Below are 14,126 nucleotides of genomic sequence, written 5' to 3'. Positions count from 1 at the left end.
TTAATAGAGCATCTTCTTATTGTAGAGCTACTCAAATTACCCCTGAATAATAAACTGATATTTATACACACAATGAGGGGTTTTTTCTCTGATATCCTGTGTGTTAAATCGTGTTTGATCTGCTTGATGTTGTTGGACTGTCTTCATTTCTTAACGTGAGCTTAATCAGATATTTTAAAAAAAATATATATTTTTTTTATTCTTTTTTTTTGTTTTTTAGTTTTTATTCTTTTACTGGTGAAGGTCATGCAGATATGTTCTTACTTTGTGTAAACTGATATTCAAATGGTTTCTGTGTAACAGTGACATTTGGTCTCATTACTGTAAATAACGCCTGTCCAAAGTAGGAAGTAAGCCACACCGCTGTTTGTTATGCTGCCTTTCATGCATGTCGGAAATTATGTAATTACAAGCTTAATGAATACGGAAGACTACTTAAGAGGCTTTAGTTGAAATTATCTACAAGTCAAAATGTATAAAGAAATGTAAAATGTGCTGATACATTCAGATAAGGGCGAGTAAAGTCGTGTAAAGAACTAGTTTGAACGTGTTTTGTTATCGTTTGTAATGAATGTGACTGCTAGAGGCTGAAAATCGGAGCTTTGTAAGAGTGCCTGAACGCACCGCGAGATCGCTGCTGTAAACAGACGGTTTCGGGGGAGTCGGATCTTAAAACCACTCCGGATGAATCCGACCAGAACTCGAGCCGAGTCCCGAAAAACGCCACAATGGTAAGACCGGAAACCGTGTCCGTCCACTTGTTGAGTAGTTTATCACTTGTTGTTGTGTGTTTTTTTTGGTGTGTTTTAAGTCAAGTCAGTGTGAAAAGTCCGTCAGAGTCACCTCGCCCCGCTTCAGGAACAGTTTTACCTGCGAGTCAAACAAAAGGGTTTAAAGAAACTCTTGTAACTCGTATTTAATCTAACAGGAACACAGCTGCTTGTTTTATTCTACTCACTGGTATTTAAGTTTGGTACGTTTTGCTTTTCTCCCACGCAGTTCACAAATTACTTAAAAAAAAAAAAAAAGAGGGCTGGAGCGAGTTGGAAAGTTTTTGTAATGTCTTTAATTGTTAATTAATTGATTGACTTTCCTAAATGATATGACCTTTGATTTGTACTCACACCTGTCTGCTCATTACGTCATTTAAAGGTGAGTGTGTTCGTCACATCGGTAGCAATAAATCATTGAATGAAGTAATAAGTGTTGAGACATCACTAAGGCCTGTTTCAACACTATTGACAAAGAGTCACAACATTTAAAAATAGGCCTACAATAAATAACCTTTAGTTTTAGCATAGCACATTAAAAATATGCTAAAGGCCATTGTGCAAGAAACTGTTAGATTAACCTCTGAGATAAATGAAGTTGTGTGAATCTATATGATTTGTTTCTTTGTTTGGTCATTTAAAGCTCCTGTATGGAGTTTTTTACCCGGGTATGAAACAGACTCTGTTGACCTTTATGACATACAAGAGCAAAAGAGATCATCATCATTTCTATATTATTTTATTGTTGTTGTTTTTTAACTTCTGTCGGGTAGGAGTCAGGTGAGCCCGCCCTAAAAAAAAGGTATAAAGGGGGCGCGGTCTGATTCAAGGCTTGTGCAACCGATTTAGTCGTGTAAGTGTTGATGTGTCGATACGAAGATTTTACTTCTCCAAAACGAGCTGCAGCCGTAAATATCCAACATTTTGATATTTTAGATGCCAGATGATGCGAACGCAATGAGCGAGGGGTTTGGAGGCGTGTCTCTGGAGGAAATAAAGGGGGCGTGGCCAAACAGCAGTTTTGGTTTCATGGTGGTGCTAGAGGGCGACACCTCGCCCAGTCTCCCTTTTTTTTTTAAGAGATCAGTTTGGCGTACGCCTCCCAGCATGATCCTGTCGTCTTTGGACCGACGTAGAAGTTCATCTTTATTTTTGTGTTTGTTTTTTTTCTCTGCATGTTTTTTATTTAACGATCACAACACCAAAAGGCAAAGGGCCTCGAACTGAGAGCTGCCTGTGTGTGTCAAAAATATAAGAGGGACCGTGTTTTAAATTGTGACGTGATTGGACGTTTTACAGGATTAAAGAGTAGCGCTCGATTCATCACGTCTCTCTCTGATTGGTGCTCTGAGTTCACCCATCTGAACTAAGTCACTTTTTTCTGTCACTTTTCTGCAGGGAGACAAACATCTCTGTTTCTGTTCAAACCGCCTGACTTTTGTTTTGTTTGTCTTAAAACCACCCCGAGGCTCCGAAACCAAAAAAAAAAAAAAAAAAAAAAAAAAGTTTGAACAAATATCTTCGCCTGTGTGTTTTTTCAGCACTGAGTGAAACGTCTTCAGACTGCAGGTTCACAGAGGAGGGACCACAACCACCACTGTGTCTTTCTCCAACAAGGTGGGTAATCAGAACCTTTCTATTCTATAAGGTTTCATCAGTGCTGGTTCGGTTTAGGATGCAGGAAGTCCTGCTGGTTGTTATGAAGTCCGGCCAATATTTGTTTTTCCCCCTGAAGGAGTGAAAGAAGGCAAATAATTCTGTACACACAGATGTTTATTCCTTTTTTTTTTTTTTTGCAATTTCTCCGACTTTTCCGAGCATATTCTGTCGGTTCCTCCAACAGTGGGTCGCTGGTGTTGTTGTTCTAAATAAGTCATAGGAAGTAAAGTGCTGACCCGTCCTGTGTGTCTCACAGGGTCGTCTCCGGTGTCCCACAATGACCACCCTGGAGGACGCTGACATGCACACCTTCTGCACCGAGCTGCCCGCCATGTTCGACGGTGTGAAGCTCGCGGCAGTGGCGACCGTCCTCTACATCATCGTCCGCTGTCTGAACCTGAAGAGTCCCACGGCGCCGCCGGAGATCACCTGTCAGGACACGCCGCTCAGCCGCTACCTGCTCAAGTCCTGCCCCATGTTGACCAAAGAGTACGTGTTTGTTCATATCAAGAGCGGGAACATGTGGCGGCTTCTTCTTGCGACGATCATTACGAGATCAGCCGCGGTAGATTCCTAACTCGGTGGGGAAAAATATAATTTTATGTAAAAAAACGAAAATCGATTCATGACTTCAAACCGTCAAGGTGGGAACTCATCGCTAACGAAGTGTTGAACTGTTCCTCATGAAAGAAGACGATGCAAACACGGCGACACAGCAGGTGTCTTCCTCTCTCTCTTTGGTGCTTTGTTGTGTTACGGCACAGAGAGAGAGAGACATTCCTTACTCCGGGCAATTCATCGGATTTATCCTGGAGCCTCGGAGAACTCGTTTAACTGCATGTCGTCGTTCTCTCTTTAAAGTGGACAAACCCGTCTCCTCTCAACTCTCCAAATCATTCTGTTTGAAAGTTTCCGTTTCTTGCTGCTCGTGTTTCAACATGCGTTAATTCGTTGGACTAAAGACTCATTTAAGCTTCTAAAGTTTTATTTTCCCTCTTAAACTCTTACACGGATCTTTCCCGGGATTAGTCAACGGAAATGTCGCAAAATGCGTCCCGTACCGAGACGAACCGAGCCGCTCGGTGGAAACGGGGCTTTAGCCATCGGGGGGGGGGTTACAAAGGGCTGGAAGGTTTACGGTAAAGTCCCGGAAAAATTTCCATGTGAAATTAAGCTTGGGAATTTTGGAAATATTCCAAAATCTGAAACTTTCCATAAAATTTGTGGGAATTAATTGGACATTGAGGGTAATTTAATCAACCTGTATGATATCCATGCATAAATATAAATGTTTAGTTTTGTCCTCAGCAGACATTCATGTAGAATAGTAAAAAAAAAAAATTTAAACAGATTAACGTTACAATTTTAAAATATTTTCCCACATTATATCATCAAATCTTACTTCCTTTGTAGTACAGCTCAAAGTGAGGTCCATGTGATGGAGGGGTGCACAGTGCATGTAGGGGGCGTGGCCTGTGGGAGGCGTGGCCTCAACAGCCCTGCAGTAAGCAGCGTGCTATGTGAATGAGGAACGGCAAGAAATCTGGAAAAATGATGCTAAAATACATTTTACCCAACTTTAGTTTAAATTCCCTGATGAGGAAAAAAAAAAAAACCTTCAGTTTTTTAAATTCCCGTTAATTCCTGTGGAAAGTTTCCAACTTTGAAATTGAATTTTGCAGCCCTACTCCTCAGGGAGAAAGTAAAGTAAGTAAATATTTGAACCACAGCTCAGGATTTAAACTCAGTGATGCCCCCCCCCCCCCCCTGCTGTCTTGGTATGTGAGGAGATCTTTGCTGACACTGAGTCCAGACCTCTAAGAGAGGGAGCGGTTTCAGCTGGAAGGTAACATGAAGCTCTTCTTCTTCTTCTTCTTCTTCAGATACATTCCTCCCTTGCTGTGGGGTAAGAGCGGTCACCTCCAGACGGCTCTGTATTGCAAGATGGGACGCGTCAACACCCCGACGCCCTGCGGGGTCCGCAAGTTCCTCCCCATGCACGACGGGGCCACGGCCAGCTTTGACATCTTCGAGGCACGCAGAGAACACAGCACAGGAGGTCAGAGCAGCCGTCCGTCCCTCCTGTGAGGTCACTCTGTTTACTACTACTGTTCTTCTTCACTTGCATCAAACTAAACTTGACTTTACACAGACGTAGGTCTCAGTCCTTCGCCAAAATTCCTCAACTGGTTTTTGACTCTTCTGGTATTTTCACACACGCACAAAACTCCAGAAAACACTACTCAAGAACAGTGCTGCATTAACTCAGCTGGAGTTTAAAATTCAAATTCAAAAAATAAGATATTAAAAAAAACTTCATTTGTCCCCGGGGGGAAATTCAAAGGCACACAGAGCAGTAAGTGAACAACAGTGCAGCGAAACTAAAACTAGACTAACTAAAAAGTGTCAAATTATAACAACAAAATACAAAATGATAAAGTACAAAAAAAAAACACCTGTGGAGCAGCTGTTAAGTCTCTTTTATTTTGGGTAATTTCTGAGCTTCATGTGTTCAGATGAGAATCAACATAAACACGGCGTGCACGCTCAGGACGGATGAACTCCCCACAGTGACGACGCTATGCAACCAATCTAATCAACACACACACTCACACTCATGAGATCCCCTTTCTGTGCCAACACATGACTCCTCGTTGTTTGTTTCAGCATGTGCTTCCTCCTGTTTGTTTGTGTGTATTTCAGATGACATCACCATGGTGATCTGCCCTGGGATCGGTAACCACAGCGAGAAGAACTACATCCGGACCTTCGTGGATTACTCCCAGCGACAGGGTTACCGCTGTGCCGTCCTCAACCACCTGGGAGCCCTGCCCAACGTGGAGCTCACCTCGCCGCGCATGTTCACCTACGGTAAGAAAAAAAAACACACTGTACGCTCAACCACAACGAGGAGGTTCACTTCCTCTCTGTCTTCATGCTGGTTCAGTTCATCGAAGGCAGCTGAAAAGAAGGGAAAGCAAAAGTTCAGTTTCACATAGAAACACAGAGGAGGTCGACTTTTCTGAACAGGACGATGATTCAGAGTCAGGACATTTCCACGCACCGTTAAAGGAGCAGTATGAAAATCACATAATGTTTCAAATAGCCAGATTCAAACCCCCCCCCCCCCCCCCCCTCCTCCCGCCAAATTAAAACAAATAAAACCATTAAATGCTGCAGTTGAGATAAAACTGAAAATTCATGCAAAAACCAGTGAGTGAAAAAAAAGTCTTTAAGCAGCTTAAGATGAAGACAAACTGATTCGTCCAATCAGCAGTTTGATATTAGAAATACTCCTCAGGACAGACGGAGACAAAAAAACATGACATGAGAAGGAAGATTAGGCCACGCCCACAAGTGACATCATTGTTGTCTTTTGGACTTTTTGTTCAGAATTATTTTATTTTTTTTACAAGTTTGTGGATTAAATCAACAAACAAATGAGGACAAACGAGTGTCAGGTTAGTCTGTTTGTCATTCTTCAGCTGAAAAAAAAAAGGAAAGCCTCTCGACTTCTTGAAGTGTTTCCAGGGAAACGGCTCACTGGCGTGGCGTCTAAAATGAAGTCATGTTCGCGTTAATAACTCAGAACAGATCGAATGATTCACCGCTGCATTTGTCACCGTCTCTGGAAATCTTTTTTTTCCCTTCCCCGTCTGTAAACATCGCCGTATCCCACACGTCCTTGTTACCACAGCACGTCTTACCGCACTAGCTCCGCCCCCTTACATATCTCCCTTTGATAAGCGTGTGGTCATGAACAGCGAGCGGGATGTTTGAGGGGAAAACAAACCCTTTGCTTTTGTTTCCTCATAACATCCCGCTCTCTGTTTCTGACCCCCCCCCCCCCCCCCCCCCCCGACGCAGTCCTTACCTTTTGTTCTCTCCGCCACGTGTTTCTTCCTCTCAGGATGCACGTGGGAGTACGCCGCCATGGTGGGCTACATCAAACGAGCCTTTCCCCAGACCTCGCTGGTGGTCGTGGGCTTCAGTCTGGGGGGAAACATCGTCTGTAAGTTCCTCGGTGAGAACCGCTCCAATCAGGACCGAGTGCTCTGCTGTGTCAGCGTGTGTCAGGGATACAGCGCCCTCAGGTTGGTCACGCCCCCGTTTATTGGTGCTCAGGTGTTTTGTTTTTTTCCCTCCTCCTGTAGTTGGTGCGTGAGTTGTGTATTTGTGTGTCTGCAGGGCCCAGGAAACATTCCTTCAGTGGGATCAGTGTCGGAGATTATACAACTTTGTGTTGGCGGACAACATGAGGAAGCTCATCCTGTCACACAGGTACAGAAACACGAACGAGCACATTAAAGGGTTAAAGGTCAGTCGTTTTATTCTGGTGAAGTAAAAGCCCAGTAGGCGGCTCGTGTTCCAGACTCTGGGCCAGCGAGCCCGATCGTCTTACCCATTTAAAGTTTGAGGACAGGATCGAGATCGTTTCAACCCAAAGACCTCCAATCAGACAAAACTGCACGCTTAAAAAAAACAAACAACAACAGGCAGCCTGAGCGGTCAGCACATGCTCACAAGGTTCATAACAAAGCTCATGATCACAGGTGAGTCGAGAGCTTTGCCTTCAGGCTCAGCTGACAACACTCGGGCACAACACGCCTGCATTACTCAATCCGTCTGTCGATGTCACGCTCCATCCTTACTCGTGAACGAGACCCCGAGAGACTTGGAACTCCTCCACTTGGGGCAAAGACTCACTCCCCACAGGACCGGAGCCAGTCTGTAGCATAGCGCTAACAGGATCTTATTTCATTCAGTTAAAGGAAACGTGTCAGACGTTATGTAGAAGAGAAGCCTAATCCTTCCTGTCCCTGTTTATTTATCGTTGTGTTAAACAGGAACACTCTGCTGAGTCTGAACTTCAGCAACATCGGCGACGCTGACCTGGGCCGGCTGTACGCAGCCACGTCTCTGATGCAGATCGACGACAGCATCATGAGGTGACGTTTTTGGATGCTATAAGCGACTAGCAGAGCTCCTTGACTCGTTAACGTTTTGCTCACATGAACGACTTGGCTTGATTTTTTTCACGACAGGAAGTTTCACGGCTACAGCTCTTTGAAGGAGTACTACGAGAACGAGAGCTGCGTGCGCCACATCCACAAAGTGAGTGACGCTCCTCCTCCTCTCTTTTTCTGTTGTCAGAGGCAGGGGTGGTTTCTGAAACTAGCATGATTTTGAAAGTAGCATTCCCTCCGTGCTCCCTCTAAAGCCACGCCCCCTCCCACCTGGGCTCCCTCTAAAGCCACGCCCCCTCCCATCTGGGCTCCCTCTAAAGCCACACCCCCTCCCATTTGGGCTCCCTCTAAAGCCACGCCCCCTCCCATCTGGGCTCCCTCTAAAGCCCCTCCCCTCCATGCTCCCTCTAAAGCCCCGCCCCTCTGTGCTCCCTCTAAAGCCCCCTCTGTGCTCCCTCTAAAGCACCGCCCCTCTGTGCTCCCTCTAAAGCCCCTCCCCTCCATGCTCCCTCTAAAGCCCCTCCCCTCCATGCTCCCTCTAAAGCCCCGCCCCTCTGTGCTCCCTCTAAAGCCCCTCCCCTCCATGCTCCCTCTAAAGCCACGCCCCTCTGTGCTCCCTCTGAAGCCCCTCCCCTCTGTGCTCCCTCTAAAGCCACGCCCCTCCCTCCTGTGCTCCCTCTAAAGCCCCTCCCCCCTCTGTGCTCCCTCTAAAGCCCCTCCCCTCCATGATCCCTCTAAAGCCCCTCCCTCCTGTGCTCCCTCTAAAGCCCCTCTGTGCTCCCTCTGAAGCCCCTCCCCTCTGTGCTCCCTCTAAAGCCCCTCCCCTCCATGATCCCTCTAAAGCCCCTCCCTCCTGTGCTCCCTCTAAAGCCCCTCTGTGCTCCCTCTAAAGCCCCTCCCCCCTCTGTGCTCCCTCTAAAGCCCCTCCCCTCCATGATCCCTCTAAAGCCCCTCCCTCCTGTGCTCCCTCTAAAGCCCCTCTGTGCTCCCTCTGAAGCCCCTCCCCTCTGTGCTCCCTCTAAAGCCACGCCCCCTCCCCTGTCAGCACCTAAACACGGTTTCAACCAGAATCTTAAAAAGTGTATCTGCAGAAAAAGACCAACCTGCCTTTAATGTAACTATTATAAATATCTGGATAATGAACTGTTACTGCTGACTCAGTGATACTTTATCTGTTGTGACTTTGTGAGAGCCGCCTCCTCTCCATATTTTTGTCTGATTCACTTTTCAGAAAATGTGTGCTCAGAGAGAGTTTGGACATTTTTCCCTCTAACTCGGGACGCCAGTTGGACTTTAGCTACAGACTGTGAGCGCAGCACATCGGTCTCATGTTTCGGATCAAACTTAATTTTTAATGACTTTATTAAATAAAGTCAATCAAAGTCTGTCTCGTAACAAGACCCCGGTGTCCCCGGATCTCACTCATCCTGGGACATGGAAAGGAAATGTGTGACACTTTTTTCAATCTCACTTTTTGCACTGTATGTTTGAGTGATAAAAAAACAAACATTGATTCCATCCTACAAAAGAAGAGCAGGGACGTCTTTATCTGATCTCAGCAGAGTCTGGATCACAAGCTCGATAGTTTACACATTGTTTGTTCTTTTTGTTGCTTCGACTCGAGCTCTTTCATTTCTCAGGCCGGTTGTGGTTTCAGAGGAAGTGTGGCTGTTTTTTTTTAACAGTGTTTGGTGTAAACTCTTTCTGTTGGTTGCCTGGCAACATCAATACCTCCAAAAAGTCCCAGAGAAACCACAAACTGTCCCCTTTAAAAAAAACAAACCCGTCATGTAGCTCTGGTGTCGATCCAAACATGAATCAAACGCAGGAAGAGAAATTCTCCTTTCACTTCTGCTGACGCCGACCGTACTCGACCTCCTTCTTCTACTACAGCTGTTGTAGCACTTCTGCTTTTCCTGTTTTCCTGTTTTCCTGTTTTCCTGTTTTCCTGTTCTCATAAACACACAACTGTACTATGAACCGCTCCGACTGAATCTGTGTGAAGACATTCAGTGATGATCTTTCTCCTCCAGGTCACCGTGCCGCTCCTCCTGGTTAACTCCTCAGACGACCCGCTGGTCCATCAGTCTCTTCTGGCTATTCCACGCACACTTGCAGGTATGTGTGTGTGTTTACAGGTAACAAGGTCATTTTTCAGCAGTGTGATGAATTATTATGCATCCACACTTTGTCTTTTATTGATCAAATAAAAAGTAAGAACTCAGAATCCAAACAGCCAGAAACGTTGTGAATTCAGACGGGGATAAAAAAATGTTTTTTTTAAACGTTTAAGATGCGTTTAGCAGCGCAGAAACGACGCGTGTTTCCTGGTTATTCAAGTAGGTCCGAAAAGTTTGGTGAAATTATTATTATAAAGACGCTTAGACATCCATTTTAACCGTCAATTCTACCAGAAACACTTTCATCAGGATCTCAAGAGTAAGAAACAGGATGTGGATCAATCACAAAACAGACAGCTCACTTTAAAGGAGTAATATGTCACTCTGACCCCTAGTGTTTAAAACGAGTACTGCAGTTTACATTTAAAACATTACAGAGCCATAATGGCCGATGTGTTATAAATAATTAGTGGGTTTCCTAGAAAACGATGACATCAGCAGGAAGACGTCGACGTCGTCACAACGATACGAACTCGGACTCGGGAGGAGAAACACGAAGCGGTCGGACGCTCGAGACGCAAGTGTTGAAAAAGTGTTGTCAGAGCGCTCTGCTCAGCTCAGCACGGCCCGGCACAGACACCCTTGTTGAATTTTTCAGGGCCATGTGATACGCCTGTGCTGCCGGATTATATATATAGAGCAGTGTGTGTGTGTGTGTCCAGCCTGCTGCCTGGTCTCGCCTCAGTGGGTCACATGCACAGGTCCCTCTCTGTGTGTGTGTGTGTGTGTGTGTGTGTGTGTGTGTGTGTGTAAATCAGTGTGTAATGAGTGAAACCATGACAAGGGAAATTCTAAACCTGTTTCCTGCTTCAAGGAGACACGAACACACAAAGTTGAACTTTTCCTTCGGGATCTTTTAGCGGCTTTTATTTGACGCTGTCGCCCCAAAACATCAACACAGTGTCAGCGTGTTCTTCCTGTCTCGCTACCCGCCGCGTCATGTTTTCATCACATCGTTAAATGTGAACCAGGCCGACTGGAGGCCAAAGGTGACGAGAGATCTGAAGCGACCGAACAAGACGAGCGCGTTTGTCGACTTTAACTTCAGCTCAAACTGCATCATCCCGACGTTCAGATGTTTGTGAGGTCGTTGGGTTGAACTCTTTAAGTCAGTGATGAAGTGTATCAGAGGAAACGCGGCGAAGCAGTTCGCAGCTAAACACTCAAATATTTCACTCGTGGATTAACAGAGACAGATTTTTTTCTTGAGCCTGCTGCTGTCGTCTCCATGTTCTCACCGATTAGTCGCTCCATTTTCAACTTTGTTATCAGACGCTCTTGATCAGTAATATCTCCTCCTAACAAAGAGCTGCCTCCTGCTTGTTTCCTCTCCAGCATGTGCAGAAAGTACGTGGTGGTTTGTTCGTCGGCGCAGTTTGTGCAAGTGCGACTTTTCGGCCCGAGGCGTGAGGCGACGCTTCAAAGAAAACCAACCTGTTCAAGATTTAAACAAACTCACTTTAAACCTTTTAGATTTTGACGGTGAAGTTGAGAGCAGTGTGGACTTTGAACCTCTCGCTTGTCGGGCGTGAAAGAGGTTTCAGCCGCACCTCTCAGAGTTCAACAAGTCAAAACACAAAAGACAACCGTCTTCTTCTTCTCTCCGTAGAAAAGATGCCCAACGCGGTGTTCGCCTTGACCCAGTACGGAGGCCACCTGGGCTTCTTCGAGGGAGCCGTGCTGTTCCCCGAGCCGCTCACCTGGATAGACAAGCTCATCATCCAGTACACGGACGCCATCTGCCACTGGGAGAAGAAGCAGCCGGTCTCCTACCTGCAGAGCACAGGGGCGACGCCCAGTGGGTAACCAGCAGGGACGCCGGGGGGGGGGGGGGGAGACCATCGACCAAACAGCCGTACGGATCAATGGGCTCAAACAGGCTGAGTGGAAATGAAAACACAAAGCTGTTACATGAAACTCATTTAATATAATAATACTGGAAAATGTAACATGACCCCTCCTCTTCTCTAATCGAGGCTGGATTGTTCCTTCCTCTTGTTGTCGGCTTAACTCCAGCGTAACACGAGTTCCCCCTCGGCTGTGCTTCTTGAGTCCTGGATGGTCGATGGCGAGGTTACGTAAGAAGTCAGAGAGAGGGTCACGCGTCCTCGTGCTACAAACGGAACACGAACACCCGGGATGTTCCTCCGTCTGCGAGTCACACAAATCAAATCTTTTGTCAAAATGTGAGAAATGATCCAGTGAATGAGACGGACAATGAGCCGTACTCGTGTTACCTCCTTATTGCCAACACGTGAACACGACCTTTACCTGCTCCTTATTGTCCCCGCACACACTCGGCTTTTTCTAACAACGTCGGATACCTTTATACTTGAGAACTGGACGTGAAGTGCTCAGCTTTCTAACGGGCTGATAAGAAACAGGAAATACTCCGAAAATCCAGATTTATGCACCTAACGGTTCAGAGGACCAAAGCACTCCCACTTTTTTTCCGTCTAAAGTTGCTCAATTTTTCCTTTGAATGACGCTGCTGCTGCTGAAACAATCACATGGCTCGGGCTTACCTACAGTCGGGGTCTCATATCAGATATTACTTGGAACAAGGACTAATTGATTGGTTGCACAAGTGACCAAGATTTTTTTTTTTTTTTTTTTTTTTTTAAGCTGCTTACGCCCACATACCGGTGGCTATCGTTTGCTTCATGACTCAAACAGGAAACACAGTTTAGAAGAGGGGCGTCTGTGGCTCTCTCTCTCTGTCTCTGTCTCTCTCTCTCTCTCTCTCTCCCTCTCCCTCTCCCTCTCCCTCTCCCTCTCCCTCTCTCTCTCTCTCTCTCCCTCTCTCTCTCTCTCTCTCTCTCTGACTCAACGAGAGGTGAAGTAAATGAGCAACATCCTGTACAAACAAAACCTGCGCCCTGGCGTGGCGTCTTCGTCATGAGTCATCAGGTGTAACTCTCTATCTGCCCTGCTGTCAAAATGTACCTTTGATCTGCATCAAACATCCTTTATGTCCGTGTACGTGCAATATGACCCCACTGTTAAACACACGGACAGCTTCGCCTGCACTTTACTGCTTTGAGTTCTTCTTCTTCTTGTTTTTTTTAGCACTCCAGCCTGTGTAACATTTATGATCATACTGTGTTTTGTTCTGATGTGGTGAGAAGCCATGTCTGATTGTCATGTTAACCTGGTTGTTAATAAAGGTTTTGTACAAATGTCTGCTTATTGTCCTTGGTATTTCTTTGCACAGTAACATAATAAACTTACTTGTGAGAAGTTCTGAGTGTTATATAAACAGGATCCTGTGCTCCAATGACAGATGTCAGAGTGAGACGGCTGCACGTGAAAGAACACTCTGGCCCTTGAGCAAGGCACCGAAGTGCACTTTCCTCAATTCCCAGACGTGGTCCGCAGCGGGACTTGAACCGGTGACCCTCCAGTTCCCAACACAAGTCCCGACAGACTGAGGGTGCTGCTGCCCGATCTCGCTGAATAGAGAAGTCGTCTGTTTTTGTTTCTTTACATGATTCTGTGTTTGCTGGCTGCTAACGTGAACAACTCAAAGGGAGTAGAAGATAACACACTGCACAGTGACAGAGTCGCACCCACTGATGTTCCTCTTTACCGCTCTGATATTTCTGAGCTGTTAATCCGTCGCACGTGAGTTTAAAAAAATGTCAATAATGTTTCCTAAACAAACGTAACAGCCTGCATTCACACGGGGTAAAAATACAACATCTTAAGAGTTCTATTGTAAAGCCTCAGTATGTTTAAAGGAAGTACTGCGGGACTTTAACACAAGTAATTAAAGTTAAATCTGAGTCGATACTGAGGGCTCGTTTATAAATCACACCGAGCTGTGATTTCTGCTCTGCTGGAAACCTCAGATGAACTGACAGAGCTTCATTCTGTTAGTGCTGCAGTTCCCACTAACTCCCAGCAGGGGGTCATTTTCTCTCTTTGATGCAATGAGGCTGAACTACATTAAAAGAGATGACTGCATATTGGCACATTTAATGAAGACAGCTCTGGAGCTACACAGTGTGCAGTGCAGTTAACAGAGAATTTAACCCTTTGTGCGTGTTTTCTGAATGATGTCTTTTTGACTCATCTGGACAAGTTTCAGCCCAACAGTCATAAAAACAGAGTAATGTGAAGGTTACTTTATTACATTAATGCTCACTGGACTTTAAATGTATTTTCTCTCATGCACCTTCTGCACATTTTGTGTTTTTTATATTTCACATTTTTTTAAATTCTATTTTATATATTGGTAATTGCTTCTCATATTTTATTTTATTTACTAAGTATTTGTTATTTTAGCCTTGTGTTTTTTCTTCTTCTTTTGCACCAAGACAAATACCTGGTATTTGTAAAATGTACTTGGCAAATAAAACTAATCACCGAGATCATGTCGTAAAGTAAATCGGCCCCTGAGCGTGCGAGTTACTCCCCACAAGGTTCCTCCCACGAGGCAGAACTTTATGGAGAGTTTGCAGTTTTCTAAAAGACGTGTCAGAGGTCACATTTGTAAGATTCCTTCAGCGTCGGTGGAAACAGACAGATCGTTGGCGACAGGAAATGAA

General features: G+C 45.4%; 1 protein-coding gene across 2 annotated transcripts; it reads left to right on the top strand.

The window, feature by feature from the left end:
* The first annotated feature begins 655 nt into the window (after positions 1–655).
* LOC306825487 (monoacylglycerol lipase ABHD2-like) lies at positions 656–12,070 on the top strand. Of its 2 annotated transcripts, none has more exons than XM_079346256.1 (11): positions 656–731; positions 2,312–2,387; positions 2,686–2,918; positions 4,313–4,488; positions 5,133–5,300; positions 6,340–6,523; positions 6,618–6,710; positions 7,277–7,378; positions 7,475–7,544; positions 9,430–9,514; positions 11,186–12,070. In XM_079346256.1, exons 3-11 carry the CDS (start codon positions 2,707–2,709, stop codon positions 11,380–11,382), a joined length of 1,287 nt encoding a protein of 428 aa, XP_079202382.1. In that variant the 5' UTR covers positions 656–731; positions 2,312–2,387; positions 2,686–2,706; the 3' UTR covers positions 11,383–12,070. The 2 variants fall into 2 exon arrangements, with proteins under 2 accessions (XP_079202382.1, XP_079202383.1); XM_079346257.1 differs by lacking the exon at positions 656–731 and adding an exon at positions 790–1,152.
* The last annotated feature ends 2,056 nt before the right edge of the window (positions 12,071–14,126 follow it).

This window comes from Symphodus melops (genome assembly GCF_947650265.1).
Source record: "Symphodus melops genome assembly, chromosome: 6".
NCBI classification, from domain to species: Eukaryota; Metazoa; Chordata; class Actinopteri; order Labriformes; family Labridae; genus Symphodus; species Symphodus melops.
The sequence above is the reverse complement of the archived record's forward strand: the minus strand, read 5'-3'. Positions and strand labels throughout refer to the sequence as shown.